This window comes from Anticarsia gemmatalis, chromosome 3 (genome assembly GCF_050436995.1).
Source record: "Anticarsia gemmatalis isolate Benzon Research Colony breed Stoneville strain chromosome 3, ilAntGemm2 primary, whole genome shotgun sequence".
NCBI lineage: Eukaryota > Metazoa > Arthropoda > Insecta > Lepidoptera > Erebidae > Anticarsia > Anticarsia gemmatalis.
The window spans coordinates 1,838,640-1,858,150 of NC_134747.1; the positions used below are offsets into that span (position 1 = coordinate 1,838,640).

At 36.7% G+C, this 19,511-nt stretch overlaps 6 protein-coding genes across 11 annotated transcripts; 3 read left to right on the forward strand and 3 right to left on the reverse strand.

Moving 5' to 3' along the window:
• Positions 1 to 67: 67 nt before the first annotated feature.
• On the reverse strand, positions 68 to 3,774 carry LOC142987188 (calcium and integrin-binding family member 2-like). The gene is made up of 5 exons (XM_076135777.1): positions 3,594 to 3,774; positions 3,488 to 3,522; positions 2,841 to 3,088; positions 2,280 to 2,481; positions 68 to 1,659 (listed from the first exon to the last, which is right to left on the reverse strand). Exons 1-5 carry the CDS (start codon positions 3,642 to 3,644, stop codon positions 1,638 to 1,640), a joined length of 558 nt encoding a protein of 185 aa, XP_075991892.1. The 5' UTR covers positions 3,645 to 3,774; the 3' UTR covers positions 68 to 1,637.
• A 108-nt stretch (positions 3,775 to 3,882) lies between these two features.
• LOC142987100 (uncharacterized) lies at positions 3,883 to 6,504 on the reverse strand. The gene is made up of 4 exons (XM_076135651.1): positions 6,135 to 6,504; positions 4,295 to 4,525; positions 3,996 to 4,202; positions 3,883 to 3,914 (listed from the first exon to the last, which is right to left on the reverse strand). Exons 1-4 carry the CDS (start codon positions 6,502 to 6,504, stop codon positions 3,883 to 3,885), a joined length of 840 nt encoding a protein of 279 aa, XP_075991766.1.
• Positions 6,505 to 7,028: 524 nt separating this feature from the next.
• LOC142986668 (adenylate kinase isoenzyme 1-like) lies at positions 7,029 to 9,452 on the forward strand. 2 transcript variants are annotated; one of them, XM_076135228.1, is made up of 5 exons: positions 7,029 to 7,187; positions 7,691 to 7,912; positions 8,245 to 8,403; positions 8,701 to 8,841; positions 9,123 to 9,452. In XM_076135228.1, the coding sequence occupies exons 1-5, from the start codon at positions 7,155 to 7,157 to the stop codon at positions 9,327 to 9,329; spliced, it is 762 nt and encodes a 253-aa protein (XP_075991343.1). In that variant the 5' UTR covers positions 7,029 to 7,154; the 3' UTR covers positions 9,330 to 9,452. The 2 variants fall into 2 exon arrangements, with proteins under 2 accessions (XP_075991343.1, XP_075991353.1); XM_076135238.1 differs by having other exon boundaries at positions 9,138 to 9,452.
• A 919-nt stretch (positions 9,453 to 10,371) lies between these two features.
• Positions 10,372 to 14,380, forward strand: LOC142986638 (uncharacterized). Of its 5 annotated transcripts, none has more exons than XM_076135191.1 (7): positions 10,372 to 10,594; positions 11,123 to 11,358; positions 11,589 to 11,747; positions 12,039 to 12,263; positions 12,600 to 12,808; positions 13,001 to 13,154; positions 13,839 to 14,380. In XM_076135191.1, exons 1-7 carry the CDS (start codon positions 10,579 to 10,581, stop codon positions 13,962 to 13,964), a joined length of 1,125 nt encoding a protein of 374 aa, XP_075991306.1. In that variant the 5' UTR covers positions 10,372 to 10,578; the 3' UTR covers positions 13,965 to 14,380. The 5 variants fall into 5 exon arrangements, with proteins under 5 accessions (XP_075991306.1, XP_075991310.1, XP_075991316.1 ...); XM_076135195.1 differs by having other exon boundaries at positions 13,004 to 13,154; XM_076135201.1 differs by having other exon boundaries at positions 12,612 to 12,808.
• A 604-nt stretch (positions 14,381 to 14,984) lies between these two features.
• On the forward strand, positions 14,985 to 17,159 carry LOC142986675 (adenylate kinase isoenzyme 1-like). The gene is made up of 5 exons (XM_076135251.1): positions 14,985 to 15,241; positions 15,407 to 15,596; positions 15,799 to 15,947; positions 16,400 to 16,570; positions 17,023 to 17,159. Exons 1-5 carry the CDS (start codon positions 15,137 to 15,139, stop codon positions 17,125 to 17,127), a joined length of 720 nt encoding a protein of 239 aa, XP_075991366.1. The 5' UTR covers positions 14,985 to 15,136; the 3' UTR covers positions 17,128 to 17,159.
• Positions 17,160 to 17,404: 245 nt separating this feature from the next.
• Positions 17,405 to 19,269, reverse strand: LOC142987192 (adenylate kinase isoenzyme 1-like). The gene is made up of 5 exons (XM_076135781.1): positions 19,026 to 19,269; positions 18,483 to 18,675; positions 18,062 to 18,210; positions 17,650 to 17,820; positions 17,405 to 17,524 (listed from the first exon to the last, which is right to left on the reverse strand). Exons 1-5 carry the CDS (start codon positions 19,119 to 19,121, stop codon positions 17,432 to 17,434), a joined length of 702 nt encoding a protein of 233 aa, XP_075991896.1. The 5' UTR covers positions 19,122 to 19,269; the 3' UTR covers positions 17,405 to 17,431.
• Positions 19,270 to 19,511: the final 242 nt, after the last annotated feature.

Below are 19,511 nucleotides of genomic sequence, written 5' to 3' on the forward strand. Positions count from 1 at the left end.
ACAGCTAACTTTGTGATCTGTAAAATTTGGTATTTATGACAATGATAACAAAAAAATATTTGCTTATATCAACAGGATTAAAGTAAACATTAAATAGAAGAAACATAATTTTAATACTTCAATATATTTGGCATTCCAGAAAACTGCTCTAGGAAAAACACAATAAATCATCTAAATTATCACATTACACAAAAACATTGATTGTAAACAAGAGATTCACAATACATAGAATATTTTTATAAATAAAAAATATTACAAAAATTATGAGGAAGACATCATAAATGCATTACTTAAAAGCTATAGATCTAGTAATCATAAACTATTACATTATAAAAATGATAAAAAATAACACCAATTAATTACTGTAATAATATCTAAGGAGTTTCATTCATATAAAGTACTTTGAGACAATGTTTGAGACTTACAACCTTAACATAAAGCTGGACTTGATGTTATTTCAACATCATCAATTAATTTACTAGAAAAATTATTCAGGAGTCATTTCAGCTTTTGTATCTAGTTTTGTGCATGTTCATTTGTTTGAATAATAAATAGATTCAGACAGTATTATTAAAAAGACATTTGGAACTTAATTGTCCACTACATAAATGTTCTGTCATGTAACAAACCCATAAGAATTTCCATTCATAATAAATTTATAATTACACCTTACTTTTGTATCATGTGCCACACTGTTTGCTGTCTCTTATTTTTTCATAGCATTTTGAAAATTGTAGCTAAATAATGCATAGATTCAGACCAATTCAGATGCTACTATTAATAGGACAGTTGGAATATTGTATTGTCCACTACAAAAAGGTACATAACTTTATATGTATTGTTACTATTCAGTATGATCAATTTATAATTACATTACTTTTGTATCATAAGTTTGTGCCACACTGTTTGCTGTCTCATATTTTTCACTAAGGATTTTGAAAATTGTAGCTATATTTCGATTAGACATTCCATAGTAAAATAATGAATACCATTCTAGCTCAATGTGGTAAACAAATCTTACAACATTTTAGTTTAATTAAATTGAAGAGATACCTGTTATTATTAAGTTGATAATATTTATCTGAGTAAGGAGTGTAAAGCTTCTGTTTCAATCAGTGTTCCACTGTCTGGCACAAAAGCCTTCCTTGTAGACCGCTAGAGCAGGGGTTCCCAACCTTTCCTGAGTCCCACTTTTATATTATTACTGTTAGCAGGGACCATTATGTACTTATATTAAAAATAAAGTGTAATAACCATCCCGAAAATTTTAAAGTAATTCATGGACCATATTTTGACTTTCATGGACCACTGGTTGGGAACCACTGTTCTACAGCCTTCTGTAAATCTAATCTGAAAATTCTGGACACATTCCTAAAGGGTTGGCCAGTGAAAGCAAGTACAATTTTCATAGGTAGGTATAGGTACATATTATTATCACACCTGTTATACCCAAAAGTAGAGGTGTTAAAATCTTTTATATAATAACTGAGTTGCCATATCAAGCTAGCATTATGTTACAATACAAACACTAAGATATAAAAAGGTTTTACATATTGAGTTGCATATTTACTATACTTATTGACAATGTACAAACTATTTGAGATGCTCCGTTGAGTATTTCGTTGCAGATCTTCTTGTTACAACCTTATTCTAAATGCACTGTAAACATAAATGAAACACAAATTAATAAAAAGCCATGTTTAGATATTTGGGAGTGTGGAGACTTGAGCTTGAGGATAACAGAAATATCAAGTTAAATCTGGTAGCAGAGTACCAGTGAAAAATGTTACAAAAACGGGGAAAATTTTGACCCATTCTCTCTTATGTGACGCCAGCGAAGTTGCGCGAGTCAGCTAGTAGTTGGATAAAGGAAATCAAAGGTAATGTTACAAATATTTGAATGAGGAAAGGAGATTAATATTAAATTTTATCACCATACTTAACATGAAATTTGATTCATATTGGCACATTTTCAGAGTTAATTTCACAACTGATAAGCCAGCTGAATCATGCAATGACTGGATGAATCTAATGCCATATTGTTAAAATTTTGTAAAATATTCAAGTTTTTAAATAAGGCTAAGGTTCTATTATACCTGGATTACAAATTGAAAACAGATAAATCAATAACCTGTACTGTACCAATAAGAAACTCATAATCATATGGTTAATTGACAATCCAGTCTACAGAACTTATAGCCTTATAATTTGCTCACTGTTCCAAATATAGAATATCAGTTAAGATAGTCAATAAATCTACAATTTTCTTCAATACTCACTGGCAAAAGTCAGAACTCTTATCAATGATGTGTTCAAACTCGGCAAAAGACAATGCTCCATCGTCATCTAAGTCAGCCTCTTCCAGTACATTCTGCACCAACTGCTGGATCTCTGCATCACAGAGCTTCAGTTCAGGACCACACAATCTCTCTATCACTTCTCGCAGGTCTGATACACCGATCATGTCATCACCATCAAAATCTGAAAATGATTTAACCATACTCTTTTCAACTGTTGCCATATGATTCATTTTACATGCTATCAATATGGCTCAATGATATTTCTCCCATAATACTGACCTTCACAACTACATCTTCCTAGCACTATATACCAGGTTACTCTGTTTAGTGTAATACATTATTTTATAAAAAAAATATCTAACTATTTATTTCCTAAGTACCTACATAAACTCTGTTAATAAAACATAAGTACTATTGAAAAACAAAACTTGTCGAAAAATTTAAGTTACTAGTAACTATCTTATAACTGGTACACTTATGTTAATTCTTCCTCTTATGAACTACCTAGCATACTTCATCAATAGAACAAAGTATACTCACCAAATATCCTGAAAGCATGTTCTGCCTTCACAGCTTTAGGTGCCATCTCGCTAAACACAGACATCATATCCAGAAAGTCTTCAAAAGTGCAATCCCCATCGTTACTAGAGCTGAACACTTTACATATTCTATCTCTGAATGGATTCACTCTTAATTCTGGATACTGTAGGATCTTCGTCATTGGTAACTTGGCGTTTTTATTGTGACCTACTTTCTCAGGAGCTAATGCTTTGAATTTCTGGTGAGCACTGAAAGAAAAAATATACGTATAAAACACTTTATTTGGCTTGTAACAATAGACATTGAAATTTACATAGGTATTAGTTACATAAAAGGTAAAACCAAAAAAGGTATACACATAGATTGAGGTGTGAGTAATGATGAATGACAGGAACAGGAGTGCCTAAGTAGATGAAAAAATGTTTATTATATCTAAGATTATCCACTTATTTTACAGTGAAAAGTTTTTATACAGTAACTGATCGAATATATTTCATACGAATTGTAATTTGAGGTTTATAATTTTGGTTTTGTAATAAGAATAAGACATTGTTCGTGGGATATTAATTTAACTTTGGGTATATGACTAGTCGTTTTCTTACTTTATTAAAACTGAATCACTAGAGGAAATGGTTGAAATTACTTACTATAATACTTCCTTCTTCGTAAAATATGTGAGATCCTGAAATTAACGAGGATTTTATTAGTCATAGACGAGGGACAACAAAAAACACACAAATATTTTGCTATTACCTCGTAATCCTGAAGTTCTTCTTCAGTGAATTGGCTTTTGCCTTGGCCCATGATGATTATTTGATAATTATGAGTTTATAAGTATGAGTCTTATAAAATTAATGTAATTTTAAATGTTAATGTAAACAAACAATGATAAAACCTAGGCCTATGATCAAACATGGAGAGTGTGAGGGGGGAGGGGATAGTCTGTGCCATTAACGTCAGTTTGAAGTTTGCGTTTTGTTGTTGCACTGAATATGAGTAACTCGTTTGTAATATTTTAAACTTGTCGATTTATTTATTTTCACTAGTCGTCATCATTTTTCTCTACCATGGTATCTAAAAATAATAAACAGATTTAAGCAATCACTAATTCATAAGAAGAAAACGATTTCCACGAACCAATCATATGGGATTTACCGTTATTTTGGTTTCTCGAAATAAATATGGAACCTTTCTTGTATGGACCACCAGGTATAAGCTCGCAGAGAATAGGATAGCTAGCCTTGCACGGTGCTGATCGCCAAGTTCTTTGTCGTGTGATTAGCACGCAATCAAACTTGTTGCGATACCTTCTTGGATGACCGGGGGCCCAAGCACGATACGTGGTGCATTCAAGGGAGTCACCTGAAGATGAGTTATTGCAATTACACTTCAATATTTATTTATTTCATTTTGCTGAATCTTTAGTTAAGTAAATGGTTATTTTAGAGACTTACCAGTAGAACTAACAAAACCGCTTCCATTCTTGCTCCGGAGCCCTACAAAGGCTGCATCAACGCTCGCTCCAGCTAGTAATTGCGCAAGTGCATCAGTACGCTGTTCGCTTAAAATGTCGGCAGGCGCTGCGGTGATGTTCTTACATTCCCGCGCTGCTAGCGTGTAGTTCTGTTTCTTAGTTATCAGGTAGAACATTCCTATTGCCGGTACACAGGTGGAATTTACGTGCGCTGAAATAAAATAGTAAAGTTCTCCGTTAGGTAAGTATGGATTATTACGGATTTCATGTAGGTTTTCAGTTCCACTCTAATTTGATTCATTTTCATAACGTAAGGGGTGCAAACTTATCTTTCTGCAGTATACGAACCTAAATAAGCGGTGATGAATTTTGATACAAGACTATTATATACCAATTATATTTTTTTAATTATTAAGAACAACCAGAAATTCTTGCAACTTGGATATTTATCGTTCCCAATATAAAACTTTGAAATATGCCTCATACTTAGGTCACTACTTATATTTTGAGCCTTGACGAATCTGATTGTTTTAGACCCCATTTGGTATTTTCATCGTAAAGTTTGACCTTTTTGACTACTACATTCCTAAGAAAGTTTTGAAATCTGCGCTGAAAATATTTTCAATATCGTCGATCGAAAATTGTAAGTGTGCGGGAAAATGGTATTAGGATGTTAACATTTTAGTGCAAATATTTTTTACGACTTTCGACGTGACTTATAGAAACAGTCGTGTCTATATCGACTTATTTATTATTTTGATGATAAAGTCCGATCTTTTGAAAATTTAAAACGCGAATATGTAGAGTTCTATCATGATTATTTTTCCCTCACCAATGAAATTCCTGAAGGTCGTCCAAGGTCACCAGTTGTGTCCGGAAAAATCAATGCTGTGCGAAAATTTATTAAGCATTTTCGTTTCCTGACACATCAACAGATCGATACAATCCTATACATTATTTCCACTCTTAGATATAAAATATTTGGAGAGAACATTTCCGTTTAGAAGTTTTTTTCTAAATGAGCCAATTTTTTTTCTACAAGAATTCGCAAAGGTATTCGCGCCGATTAGTGCGGAGAAATGCTTGAAAATTCTATCGTTTTGCTTCAAAATACATGTATCAAATCGTGACAGACCACAGATCTAGGATCTATGCGCATGAGCCGAAAAGTAAACGTCAGTCGACTTTATGGATGCTTTAAAATGAACCAAATCCAGAAAAAGTTTTTCGCGCTCGAAGCACTTCGATACAAATAGTCCCTTGATTTTGTATAAAAACTGTGTCACGGCCCAAAATGTCTTTAGAAAAATGTTGAATGGTTAATTCTCATTGATTTACAGTCAAAAGTTTACCAAAAGACTGGTTTAAAATATGTAAAAACCACAAAATCCTACAGGTCGAGTGCCATAATGACAATGCCCGCCCCAACGCATCTTGTTAAACAACCGGCTGTTATGTGCACGAAAATTATCGAATAAATTAGTTTCTCGCCATACACTACAGTTTGACATTAAATGACTTTATTTAGTTCCAAAACGTCAAGAATAAATAGCATTAACCTTGATTTTTCATCGGCACAAGAAACAGGTTATGCTTTTAAACACCCTGTTTTTGAGGGGTCTTTGGGAAAGAAAAAAAAATATTAAAAAAATATTTCGATCACATAAAAATCTATCTAGATCATGCATAAGAATACCCGAGAACACGATAAAGTAGTTTTCACTCACATATTTAACGTTTTTCATAGTTAGGCTCAAAATATAAGTAGTGGCCCACGTATGATGTAGCAATTCGAATGATATTACTGTCAAGGTACTCACGTAAAGGCTTCGCATAAATACTATAGTAATCAAATCTCGTATCATTCACCAATGACAGTCCTCCATCTGCTTCAGCGCACTTCAGAACTTCGCAGGTATACTGCAGCGTCTCATTGCCTTCTTCCCAAGCTTCGGGAGGACTGAAGTTGATAGCCAGTCCTTTCTTCTCAATACCAAGACGCTGGCAACTGGTTACCGATGAAAAATTCCCTTTTGCAACTACTCCCAGCTTGGATCGGTAGCATTTATCCATTAGGTGATATTTTGGCGGCAAAGATGGGGCCTCTACAGAACACTTTGAGCTTGGAATAACATTACGAAAGGATGCCGTTATGATTAAAAATTTAAGCGTATTGTCTAATGGCCACATAATTGCATGTATTAATACTTTAAACTGCTTATTTGAACACCAATTGATCAATGTATTCCCGAATACACTCTTGGACAGAAATTCATTAAATATTAAAGTTGATTTTTGTTCATCTGTGTTTCAGTATGAACGGATTACAGCCTACTATTCCAACAGAGAGTCCAATTATACATAACATAGAATGTAGGTAATTAATGTCTGTTATATCATATTCATGACGAGATGATTACTTACATCATTTGAAAAGCCTTCTACATTATTCATGACCCTGGTTACATTGTCGAGATTATTCCGTATTCAATTTGTCATTATTTCCTAGTAATCACATGTGTTTTGGGATACTCGCAGACATATTTTCCCGATACACCTAAGTGTTAAATGGGCTTGCCAGTGAACAGTTTTAATAAAACAAGTGTATTTATTGCCAATAACTTAGCCCTTGAACTTATTTCGCAAATCCTAAGCCAACAGGTTCTATTCTTGCTACTGTCCACAACAAAAGATAATTCGAAAACCGTCAAAAATCTAGGAGGCATTCAAACAACTGTCATCTTATTTGGAAATGTCATTTTACTTGAATTTTATTGAGGATTATAATTATAATTAATTTACAAAGTTATAAACAAGTGGATACATCGTGGGAATACGAAATGGGTTGTTTTTACTCTAGGCATCATGCAGAGGTAAGATGATAAAATAATGATCATCATAGAGCAGTTGTGATGATACCAGGCTTGTAAACCAGACTATACACTATTATGACAGATATTACGTAAAGTAGGTATGATAAGCTAAGACTTACTGAACTAAAAAGGGCACTGACTAAACGTATTTTTTTATATGGAGATATTAGAATGTAAGCTTAAATTACCAATTTAATTGTCATATCAACATTTTAGAATCTAGTACCATTGTGAATATGAATGTTTAGATTAAATACCACTAGTTGCGTTACAATGTTGTACCTAATAGGCCTAAACTAGGCTTACAAAAAAATACAAGTTGGCTAGTAAATGACCAGCACTAAGATAGCGTTATTAGGAACAGTTCTATGATCTACCAAAAAAGCTTTAAGATATTTTGATCTTTCATGCTCCCACATGGCTAAGACTTCATTCCACATAATAGCTTCCTGAAAAAATTACGTCCTCATACACGTAACACGATTATTTGTTCCCAATATTAGGAGGACACGGTCTACGACATGTCACCGATCCGCCACCTGCCCGTGATCTTCGTGAACGGCGTGCCAGGCGCGGGCAACCAGACAGTGTCGCAGACCATATCCAACATCACAGGGTACACCATGATCAGGCCCGGCGAGCTGGTGAGAGACGAAGCGCTGAAGGACACGGCGAGAGGACGACTTATCGCTGATAAGCTTCAAGCTCAGGAAGATATTCCTGAGGTAAGGAGATTTACTGAAGTACCTGTTCTTAAAGGTATATCTTTGCTTGCTATTTTTAAATTTCGATGATGCAGTATAAACCTGATTCGTCATTTCTTGAAATCATTGTCATTCGTATTTTTGGAAACAGGGGATTTTCCTTGGCTGAAAAAAAATCTTCTAAGACTTAAGTCTGTCGTGAAACGGTAGTTTTTGACCATTAAGTTCGGATTTTCGCGATACAATAAAGCTCATTAAAATATGCGCTCTTCTTGTTTTTTTGATGGTTTTCATTTTGTTACTACGAACTGATAACTAACCAATATAAATATTATTTTTTTTCCCCCCTCCAGCAATTAACAGTAGACCTCATAAAAGAAGAGATGTTGCAGCAAACAGACGCAAAAGGGTTCATCCTAGTCGGGTTCCCGAAGAACCCTCGTATGTCCAATATATTCAACAGGCAAGTCAAATGGCCTGAAAAGGTAGTGGCCCTGGAAGTTGACAACGAGGTGACTATTCTCTTTTTATTTGTCTGTCTTTAATTCATTTTTTTTGCTGTAGGTATGTGTGAAAAGCTGAAATTGTGGATCTGTCGTTTTTTTGGAGGGACATATGACACGTTCTCTTAAAACTATGAATAAAATGTAAATAAAAGACGTTAGCCCACATTTTTAGCGAAGACGCCAAAATTTTAAGGCAGAGGCGTTTCACTTCTTATTTAGTTGCCCGTTGGAGTAGCTCCTAGGTCACAATGTATGCCACCTTTCTACAAACTAGTTATATGATTTCTGTGATTGTTTCCCCAGGTAGCGGCAACCAGACTTCAGAACAAACTATCAGAGCTGGGCAGGCCAGAATCTGAGATCAACGCAGCGCGGCAGATAGTCAGAGAAGCTGCACATAAAGTCAAAAACGTCCACAAACGATTTGGCGGACATGTCATTACGGTTAGTCAGTTTTATAACCACTTAGACTTTACAAATAGCGATAGCCTCTTATACTATCGGACTGAAGATCATGAAACTTATTACTATTGGGATATTAAATTTCTTCTTCAGCTTATTCGACATTACTCGTGTTCGTATTTTTTTAAGTGTCTTGTTGAAATCCGCGCTTCACATTGAACAATACATGACAATAATTTAACTATCTTTTGCAATAGTCTAGTAGTTGATTTGGTCGGGATTTTTTTTATTGTATTTTGATCAGCAAAAAAACGATGACATAGTTTAATTGTCCACAGTTGGACAGCAGTGGGAACCCGAAGGCTTTAGCGTCTACTCTCAAAGAAATACTATCAGATACGATGGACAAGAGTCAAAAGAGAACGGAGTCCCCGGGCCCTAGGCCTCCGGCGGTGGTCTCCGCGCCCGCCGTCGCACCTCTCAACCTACCAGCCATAGACGCGCCAATAGAGGTGGACGGAGACAAGTGAATTATAGAATAACTCAATTAATTATTGCGACTTGTTTTAAATTTTGCTATATTACAATATTACTGTTTTAATTTGTTTTTTTATTTTGTTTAGGTATAAAGTAAATAAATGTTTAGAAGTGGTTGCTTTGCTTTAATTGATATTTCATACCCGTTTATTGCAACCTAGCTAACTTATAGTAAACGTCTCTGCGAATAGGTGACTATATAGTTTCAGCGGTTAGTCCCTACACGGACGTACACACAGGGATTGGTAATGATACATCACATCCAGGTGATGTAGATACTAAAACAACAAGTGTGAAAATTATTATGTACGTCTCTTTCATATCTTTCTTTCATATAAATTATTATTATAATTATTGTTTTGGGGCGTGAGCTTCACCATATTGCTACATAGAGATTTTATATACCTCGTTGGCAGGTTTCACCCGTGTCTAGTAAGTAAGTCTACCAAGTCTACCAACTACTTTTTCGCAACGTATAGCGTAGTTGTAGTAGGTTGGTAGATAACATAGATACTCGTACCTTCACAGAAGTAGAATAACTTAATAAGCTTATACGAGTTGCAGAGAATTTATACAGTACCTGCTTCGTGATACTGCATAACACAGGGTCGTTGGTTCGATTCTCGAATCGAGCAAAGTGTTATTGGAGTTTGGTCTCGGGGAATTTGGTCACCCTCTGCCTCCCGCAAAGAGCAAAAAGTGGGTGATTAATCAGTATACACATTTCGAGTAAAACAGTAATAAATAGTACAAAATAATGACAACACTAACCACTTAACTAAATGGTTCATTTTACAAACCACAACAGTGTGTTAAATAATAACATTATAGTGCTGAGGTTGAATATTACCTAAAAGTTTAGTCACAATGCTTGATCAAACTTTTTGGTTGTCAACAAAAAGTTTGCATATTATAAACTGCTGGCACAAAATAAATTCTTTTTTTCCAAATTTCAAAAAATGACAAGTGACAATGCATGTCGTTGTCAATTGTCACAAAAGCGCATCGATTTTCGAAACAAAAAATAGAAAAGAATTCATTCCTTACAGAGCGGTCTTTGACTTACCATCGCATATTATTATTTTGTTTATTTTGCACCATTTTTCTGTTATTTCTGTGATGTCAATTGTAGATTTCAGTAATTAACAGCTAATGTCAAAAACTTGAAGTTTCGTGGCGGGAATTCCACTTTGTTGATTATTTGGTAAATTCGCCACGCTGCCTAGATCCGTGATCAAAGTTATGAAGATCAAATTGCGTAAGTATTTCTGTGATGATAGCAAAATCTACTAGGTATAGTCTATTTTATACAGGTACCTGCAGAAGAGTAAGGTAGGTAAGTATGAGTTAAATGTCTAAAGTTGTTTACAAGTTTTCTGTCACGGAAAACTTAGCGTCATCACGTGACCAAAAATAGTTGTTGATAAATTTTTCAAATGTTTTGAGACACAGTGCAACTATTTTTCAATAATTTCACGATCCAATTTTTATCAATTTTCATTTGCAAATAATTGAAATGTGGGTAGGGTACTCACCTTATTTCAATAAATAGCAATTGTTTAAGAAACTACGATCTAATTCGCTTCGATTGAGCTTTTTGCGATAGATTTATGTGCCGAAAGTAAAGCTTTATTTGATCTACACTAAATTATTAGATACATGTATAGTTTTCACTCGATATTCAAGCAATAAAATCATTTATTTAGCGCTTGGACGACGCAAAAAATTATTTTTTCCATAAGCAACGAGTAATAAACTTGCATCATAAGGCTTTACTGTATAACAGCGCGCGATCGTTTCCCTTCGACGTCATCGACGGAGGACAACGAGAGCGGCACGGACTGGGACGCGGAGGGGCGCCACAATGCCATGGCGGTCCGCCACCCCCCACCGCCGCAGGTGGGCGACCACCAGCTCTACATGACACACCATCGACGGACCGACGGACCCACGTGGGACCCTGAGGGACGGCATCCGGCTATGACACATCCGAGACATCCACCACCGCCGCCGCATGCCCCGGTAAGTCGTAGTTTAAAGAGCTGACATTCGTTCCCGTAATTTTCTCTTCTGCCTCTACTTTCGTTCCTCATTAAAACTGTAATTCTTCTCATTCCGTTTTCAAGAGAATCTTCTTTAATGATCCGTGCCGCGTTCCGACTGACCCATAGCAATACGATCTTATCTGCAATTGGTTTCATCAAATATTGTTTATTCACTTCGGACTTATTCATTTTATAACAATGTTATAGACGGTGATAGTCGGATCAGTTCGTAAACGTCGCGGGAATTTGCCAAAGCATTCCGTGAAAATCTTGAAGAGATGGCTGTATGATCATCGTTATAACGCGTATCCTAGCGACGCGGAGAAACTGGCGCTCAGTCAGGAAGCTAACCTCACTGTTTTGCAGGTAAGGTGAAAGTTTAAGATGTCTTTAATATTTTACGTAGCCGTACAATTTCTTAGCTCATAGGCGCTGGGAATTCCCACTATTTTTTTTTAAATCAACATGCTACATTTTTTTTGGCATTGTCTGTCGAAAAGAAACAGCAGCACGCAAACTCACTCTTGTTCGCAATCTTTGTAGAACACTGAAAAATCCTATGAAATCATAAATCATTGCCACTACAATTTGAGATGAAGATTGTAGGTCATCACTCATCTTTTCTTCCATTCGTTCCATTCCATTCCTTTCCACAAGGTATGCAACTGGTTCATAAACGCTCGCCGGCGCATTCTGCCCGAGATGATCAGACGCGAGGGTCATGATCCGCTGCATTACACTATATCGCGACGAGGTAGGAAGCAGCCGGGGGCTATGGCTGGAGTGGGACCCATGGTTGGTCTCGCTGGAGCTTCCACTTCAGGCCTCGGAGTCGCGCCAGACAGCGTCAATGTTGCCGCATGGGATGGAATTGTTGTTGAGGTTAGAAAGCTTTCCAATTTTAAAGATTTTTTTCTATACTGGAACCATTTCAAACGTGCGAACTATGTCATGTCATTTTATCGGAGTCTCTCGCTCGCACTTACGCATTGTCACATTCCTATGTTTTTTTTTATTATGACGTAGTTCGCACGTTTGTAACTGCCTAAGTATACACTGATTTTTGAAACCGTGAATTGCAGTCTGTTATTCTTCTGCAGCGAAGAGTTGTAAGTTTTTAAAAGAGTTTAGGTTTTCTCAAACCTGCTTGGAAGTAGACGATTAAGATCCATCTGCTGTCAACTAAGGCTTCAAATCCTTAAGTACCCCAACTTAAAGTCCTTTCCTCAGAACGGTGCCGACGGTCGAGCTCATGACTACGGAGACGGCCTGCTGGTCTACCGTAGTGATGGAGACGAGCTCGGGGATGGAGAAGAAGGTTACTCGAGCACTATTAGTGAGGAGGAGGTCAAGTATGACCCCTCGGTGTGGCAGTCTGTCATACGGTACGGGCCTGAAGACCATGATCTGCACCCAGCCGTCAGAGAGTAAGTTTTTACCCAGGCTTCAGTTAGCATGAATGTCCGCAAATTCAATTATTCTGTTCAATTGATTTCTTTTTTACGAGGTTTTCAGCAATTTCATAATGTCTCCGATATCTAGAAATAAAGCTTTTTATAGTAGTCTCTCTAAGCCAGTCTTAACTAGTTGTTCTTCCAACAAATTGAATTCCCTTTTAGCAGCACAGCTTCAGTAGTGACAGTGACAACGACCGAGGACATGGCTGACCAGCCCGCGGAGGCGGTATCAAGCAGCGAGGAGTGGCAGACCCTCGCTCACCCTCAGCTGGCCCATCTGCCGCAGTTGCCGCATCCGTTGCGCCGGCGCATGCAGGTGAGCCCGCCCCCGCAGCCGCCGCCACCGCCCCCCGTCGCCGTGGAACTGGAAGTGGCTACCACTGACATGTGGTGCCATACTTAACGATTATTTAAGTGATTTTTAGGAGACAAAACGTCTTCTGATAGATGCTTTTGTATTTAGTTCTGTTCCCTTTAAGATTTTTTCATTATTTGGTCTGGTTTTAATAGTTATCACTAATTTTGATCTTTTTCTTCTTCTATTCTAAAATAGTGCATGCATTTCGTATTATATACGTCTCTTTTCTTCCAAATTTCTTTCTGACTATTAATTCTAGAGCTGTATCAAACATTTATTTGGAAATAGCCAACTTTGTGTACATATCTAACTGTAGGCGAAGTCGGTGTTAAAACATTAAGTACTTTGAAATCAAGCCTTACTTTTATATCTCTAGGAGTATAAGAGTATTTTTGTTTGTAAAAACGAATTTGTGTTTGTTGTGTAAATAAATTTTATACCAAATACATTTGATTTTCATTATTGTATCGTAGAAATGGGCGTCTAGTGTTTTAATGCCGGCATCACCTGATAGTTTAAAAACCTGATGATTGTGTTCTTCTAAATTGAAACTTCGATTATTATATGATAGAATTTGGCTGGAATTCTTGGTTTTATTGTTAATCTGGTCTAAATTAATTTGACTTGGGGTCGTAACTTCAGGTGGTGCCGCGAGGGTCCGAGGTAGACCAGGACAAGTTCAAGTGCCTGTACCTCCTCGTGGAGACGGCAGTGGCTGTTCGTCAGAGGGAGAAGGAACAAGAGGACGCTCTACTTCCACACTATTAGAAAATACCTCATTAAATAAGACTGTCAAAAGTCAGGTATTTTGCTAACTTTAAGATTAAATTTGAATCTTGCACAAGAAAGGTAGTAATCCCGAATTTAAATGTTTATTCAAGTTCGTTTACTTGCATTTTTATTTGGCTTTGTGAAATATCTATTGTAGATTGAGGATATCTGTGATTGGAAAATGTGTTTTGTAAAACATTAGGTTGAGGTCTGAAGAAATCATTCGTTGTGCTAATACTAGTATATTCAAATCTCGTTTCATACTTATGTTCTGTTTAAGTAAATGCGAGCATGCGATCACGAGTTTCTCACATTAGGTTCTTTGATTCTTAATCAAACACGAATCGATGCTATTGTACCTACCAATGATAGGTCTAGGAGAAATAACAAAAAGTTTTTGATGTTAAGCACGAATTGGGATTCTATTTTAATAAAAAATCTATTAAGTTTGATCGATCGGTGTGTTTGTTGTTCGTTATCATAAGAAATGTTTTCGTTTAAGTATACCTACTTAACTAGAAGTTAAGCGTATTGTATGTTCTCTAGAATAAGATCGAATGTTTTGTTAATTATTGATTAATCGTAAATAAATTGCGCTGTTAAGTTAATTTTGCTTATGTTTCATTTTAACTCTCAATGAAATGTTGAATGTGAGCCAAGAAAATATTTTGGATTGTCCATCAATATCAATTTTCTTTTAGTAGGAGATATAAAAACTAGGCACTTTCATCTAGTTGCAACTTCCGGTCCAATATAAATACGATTTACCAGTTTGTTATTTGCTGGTTTCCTAACTTTCCATACAATGTGTAAAGATGAGAGAACCTAACTTTTGAACCCTTTTTTAACATTCATATTGTGATCATCATCATACAAATGAATTATAGTAGAGAATATAAAGATCAATGAGAGTCTCCCACCTGTAATGCGGACCTTATGACCTTTTTAATAATTAAAAAGTTTAAGGTACAGATTATATTCTGTAAACAGTATGTCAGAATCTGTCACATTGTCACATCAGTTCTACCCACCATAACAAATTCTGTGCATGCAAGTCCTTCTAGGGCTCCACTGCCCTTGAGGCGAACTCCGAACCAAACAAACTACCATCTTCAAATCTTCAAAATTAACAGTATCAATCGGCGCAGAACATAAAACAGGACAACAAAATGGAGCGGAGACTATGTCCGAACTGTGGGGAGATGATGGTAGACAAGCAACCCCCTTGTCCGTTATCATGCATGTCTACAAAATGTCAGGCTTATCAGAAAAAGGTCAGTTGCTATATATTATTCTAATCTTCTTACTTTTTAATAATTCAGAGAATTCCAAAGTATCTATAATTTTCTACAGTTAACGAATACTTACTTTCTAATTGAATTTTGTATTTCTTATACTATACGCACTGCAGTACCCAACTTTGGCTTGAATTATTTCAGACAATAATAGACGTATCACTGAAGCCCGTTGTCTGGATCTTGGGTGGTCCAGGCGTGGGCAAAAGCACTCAATGTCAGAACGTTACCAGGAAGTACGGTCTCGAACACCTGGCCATTGGTGATCTGCTGCGCGCTGAAGCCGTCAGCGGTTCAGATAGGGCTAACTGCTTGAAATCTATTTTAAGACGAGGTAACGAAGAAACACTGCTTACATGGAGATTGTCTTAAGTTCTAACCCTTCTTTCATCTCTTGTGGGGCCTGATACAGCCTTTTTGAACTTCAAATTCCCTAAAACCTTCAATAGTATTGAGTAAATAGCTAAATAGCTGTTTCATTTGGGTAACCGTTTACTTAACACTTCGTTTTCGGTACTTTACTGTTTATTTACTAGGAGGTCTAGTGCCAGCCGATATCGTTTTGGATCTCGTGAAGGAAACCATCGCAAAGAAAGGGCCAGGGGCTAAAGGGTTCGTTATCGATGGCTTCCCGCGCGAGAAGACACAAGGCATCGGTTTTGAGGAAGCCGTTGGACCTGCATCTGTAAGTTACTAAATCTATTATTTTAAGCGGTATTACCAAAAAGCCCAGCTGGACTCTCCGTTATGACATTGCTTCGAATGTTGAGAACTTGTGATACCTGGGTGTGCGAGAAGTGTCAAAACAAGCCACTCCTAACTATGTGTTCTTTTGCGTTACAAGAAAGCTAACATATTCGATGTATTTATCAAGCACGGAATGTTAAATTCCGTTCACTTTCAAGCGCTGTTATTAGGTGTTATCATCATCATCATTATCATTGGCCTGTGTCGATATATTGCAGGTGTCTGTCTGTTGTATAAACTTAATATCTACTTAACAGCTTTTCGTGCGCTCCAATAGAAAGAGCGATTCCTGAAGAAGGTTTAGTGTATTATTCAACCTGATGCAATCTATACGACGCTGGAGTGTGTAGCTAGCGTACCTATATTATCTTACGTCTATCTTTCTTCTAGGCAATCATCAGTATAGAAGCGTCAAAAGACACGCTGCTGCAACGCTTGAAGGCGTGCGCGAAGCAATCAGATCGTATTGACGACAATGACATAAGTCTAATGATGCGCATCGAAACATTTTTGGAGTCAAACCACCATGTACTGGCTTTTTATAAATCTAGAGTCATAATGGTAAGGGATATGTTATCATTACCTATATTACCTACCTTTTATAGCATAAAGTACCATCGATGCGTCTATCTATACGCTCACGATAAACTCAAAATTTACGGAACGAATTTTCATGCGGTTTTTACCAACATATAGAAACGTTTTACGTTCTCTCCAAGGCACGGAAATCTCCTTCCGGTCCTTCCGGTTTCTGAGTACACTTAGCGGCAGTTTATATATTCAATAGCGATATTTTTATATGAGTTTAAACGCTATTGAATTCTTATCAGAACATTTCATATCAGAAAAACAGAGTAATAATTTTTTGGTCCTACTTGGCATGTAAACCATAGATCATTGCGCTGCCGTCCTATACAGGTAATCATTTGTGTTTTGTGTAATATCATAATATGTAAGTCAAATCATCGTAATCGATAGTAATATTATACGTACATTTCTATTTAACATTTCAGATAGACGGCGAGGGGTCACCGGACAGTATATTTAGTCAAATACAAAAGATTTTGGATCCCGTGGTACAAGCGGCCACCAATGCCACTTCACAGGGTAATAAATGATTTTTGAAATATCTCCAAAAGTTATATTTTAACCTTTACCATTTACTCTTGCTGAAATACAGTTCTTTGAAATATAATTAGTTGTTTTATTGTAGCTACGATTTCAACAGCGTCTACTGTAAATGCTTTCTATAATATGGATAGGAGTACTTAACTCTTAATTTACAGGATTTATTTCAACACCAAACTGGTAGATAAATAATTTATTTTAGGTAGTAGAAGTACCTATTTTTATTTAGATTTCATGCAAAGTAAATTTTTGCTATTTTTATAATAAGCCGACTAGTTCTACTTCAAGTTAAAATTAGTTGACCGCTGCAGCAGCACCGGCAACGATCGGATTCAAGACTTTCACCACCTCGGCGAAAACTGCGTCTATACTCTGTTCCGCATTAATCTGGAAAAGTGAGAAAAATTTCACCAAGTCACCTAATGATTTAAATAAATATGTATTTAAGTTTTGCTTACGAAAATACCCATTGGCCTAACGGCTTTTCGTAACAGTTAATATTGTTAGCTCACCCTGCAGATTTTCTTAGGGTACTGGTTCAGGACTTGCTGGTTGTTGTCAAGAAAGGTCTTCAATCGCAGTTTGATGGTGTCTTCGTTATCATCAGCGCGGCCTGAGTGTAGACCACGACCCAATAGACGTTTTGTCATTGTGTCAGCTGATACCTCGAAGTAGATTATTACCTGTACCAAATATGATGGTCTAGTATAAGCCACTTTATCTTCTGTTTTTAATCTACAGGTTGTAAGTAGTAGAGGTCCATTAATTTAATGCAATTAGGAAATAGCTTGCAACGACACAAACCGCGCTGTGGTGCGATCTGCATATTAGGTGTATAACTTAACTACAGATCAATATTTTAGTCTACAGAAAAATAAATATATTGTGCATCTACAAAATAAGTAGGTATTCAGTAAAACTAACGGTAACTGGAGCAATAGCCTTCTCGAACTCGATGCCCTGAGACCTTTCGCGCGGGTACCCATCTATGAGGAAGCCGCTGGCTCTGCCCGCGTGCTTCTGCATCGCCTCCTTCAGCAAATCCAGAACTATGTTGTTGGGGACCAGCTCACCTTAGATTGGAAATAGTCGAGTCATATAATATATTTCCTTAGTTCAGCATATATCTATTATCTAGAAACAGATTTTTTGCATAATTAACCCGAACAACAAGTCTCCGAATAAAAACGTGCAAATACTTAACAGTAATTCAACTTGAGTATTCGCTTTCATTAAGTGTCTAACCAGTGGCTTCACTCTGTGCTAAAAATACCTGGTAAATATTGGCTTGGACTAGAAATTGCTGCCAGAATTCATAACTAAATCAGATTACGAAAGATCAAACCTTTCTCCATAATAGTCTTAAGACTCTTGGCCCTGTCGGACCCGGAGCTCACTTCAGCGCGGAGCAGGTCGCCGGTGGACAAGTGTGTGAAGTTGTACTTGGCCACTATTCTGTCACATTGCGTGCCCTTGCCGGCGCCCGGGCCTCCCAAGACCCATACTATAGGCTTGTTGGCAAACACGCCACCTGCCGGCTGGAAAATTTGAAGCAAGTTTGTGCTTTATGAAGCTAAGAGAAATGGAATGCAAGAGTTTTGTAGGAGCATCTTTGTGTCTTTGCTTTTAGCAATCTACAATTAGAGAATGGTAATTATAGCTTTTAATGAGATTGTACTGCTTAGACGTAGGAAACTAAACTAAGAGGGGTTTATTGAAACTTGTAGTTTGACTATGGCCCTAGAAATCAAGATATACGAAGAAAGGTGTATATATTGTTATTAAAAAGAGTTTTTCTAAATGAGTTTTATGTATCTACAAACGACAAAATGCGTAGATAATTCTTGGTATGTTTTCGATTATAAATTAATAATAAATTATTGTTTACTCTTCCACATTTCATATGTTTGAGCAGGCATGGTAGCGGGCAGGACTTTCCTTCTTGCGCCGGCGTAGGCTCTTTAGCTGGATCCTTTGACTGCATCTTGTATGAAGACTTTCATTTATAGGAAGTGTAAAAGCTTGATTTCATTCGTAAAGTTATGATTTATAGTGAATTTTGAAATTTTTACCACCAATTTTACTGTAATTTTAAGGATTGTGGTTAATTTCTCAATGTCAAATTAACCGCCAATCGCTGACATTCTTGCCACAGAGTACGTTTGATTCTTGCTCAGAACATCTATTCTAATCTTTCATTCAGTCAGTCCTTCTATTATAGTTTTATGAGCAAAGAGGATACATTTAAAGTCGGCGTTTGTGAACATAGATGCAAAGTCCGGTATCGACATATCGGGCAATCCAGGATTAAGGGCAATTCACACAGAAAGCGGGGACGTGCCGGGACGGGAGTATGACAGGTCGTATTCATATG

Coding starts and splice junctions, on each gene's coding strand:
- LOC142987188 (XM_076135777.1), bottom strand. CDS start 3,644: ATGGGCCAAGGCAAAAGCCAATTCACTGAAGAAGAACTTCAGGATTAC. Junction 3,523..3,593: donor AAGAACTTCAGGATTACGAG/GTAATAGCAAAA, acceptor CGTTAATTTCAG/GATCTCACATATTTTACGAA. Junction 2,482..2,840: donor ACATGCTTTCAGGATATTTG/GTGAGTATACTT, acceptor AATCATTTTCAG/ATTTTGATGGTGATGACATG.
- LOC142987100 (XM_076135651.1), bottom strand. CDS start 6,504: ATGTGGCCATTAGACAATACGCTTAAATTTTTAATCATAACGGCATCC. Junction 4,526..6,134: donor TATTTATGCGAAGCCTTTAC/GTGAGTACCTTG, acceptor ATTTTATTTCAG/CGCACGTAAATTCCACCTGT. Junction 3,915..3,995: donor TTCGAGAAACCAAAATAACG/GTAAATCCCATA, acceptor TATTATTTTTAG/ATACCATGGTAGAGAAAAAT.
- LOC142986668 (XM_076135228.1), top strand. CDS start 7,155: ATGGGTTGTTTTTACTCTAGGCATCATGCAGAG. Junction 7,913..8,244: donor CTCAGGAAGATATTCCTGAG/GTAAGGAGATTT, acceptor TCCCCCCTCCAG/CAATTAACAGTAGACCTCAT. Junction 8,842..9,122: donor TTGGCGGACATGTCATTACG/GTTAGTCAGTTT, acceptor ACGATGACATAG/TTTAATTGTCCACAGTTGGA.
- LOC142986638 (XM_076135191.1), top strand. Junction 11,748..12,038: donor CTAACCTCACTGTTTTGCAG/GTAAGGTGAAAG, acceptor CCTTTCCACAAG/GTATGCAACTGGTTCATAAA. Junction 12,264..12,599: donor GGGATGGAATTGTTGTTGAG/GTTAGAAAGCTT, acceptor CCCAACTTAAAG/TCCTTTCCTCAGAACGGTGC.
- LOC142986675 (XM_076135251.1), top strand. CDS start 15,137: ATGGAGCGGAGACTATGTCCGAACTGTGGGGAGATGATGGTAGACAAG. Junction 15,597..15,798: donor GAAATCTATTTTAAGACGAG/GTAACGAAGAAA, acceptor TTTATTTACTAG/GAGGTCTAGTGCCAGCCGAT. Junction 15,948..16,399: donor AAGCCGTTGGACCTGCATCT/GTAAGTTACTAA, acceptor TCTTTCTTCTAG/GCAATCATCAGTATAGAAGC.
- LOC142987192 (XM_076135781.1), bottom strand. CDS start 19,121: ATGCAGTCAAAGGATCCAGCTAAAGAGCCTACGCCGGCGCAAGAAGGA. Junction 18,676..19,025: donor AACATATGAAATGTGGAAGA/GTAAACAATAAT, acceptor CAAATTTTCCAG/CCGGCAGGTGGCGTGTTTGC. Junction 17,525..17,649: donor ACCCTAAGAAAATCTGCAGG/GTGAGCTAACAA, acceptor TCACTTTTCCAG/ATTAATGCGGAACAGAGTAT.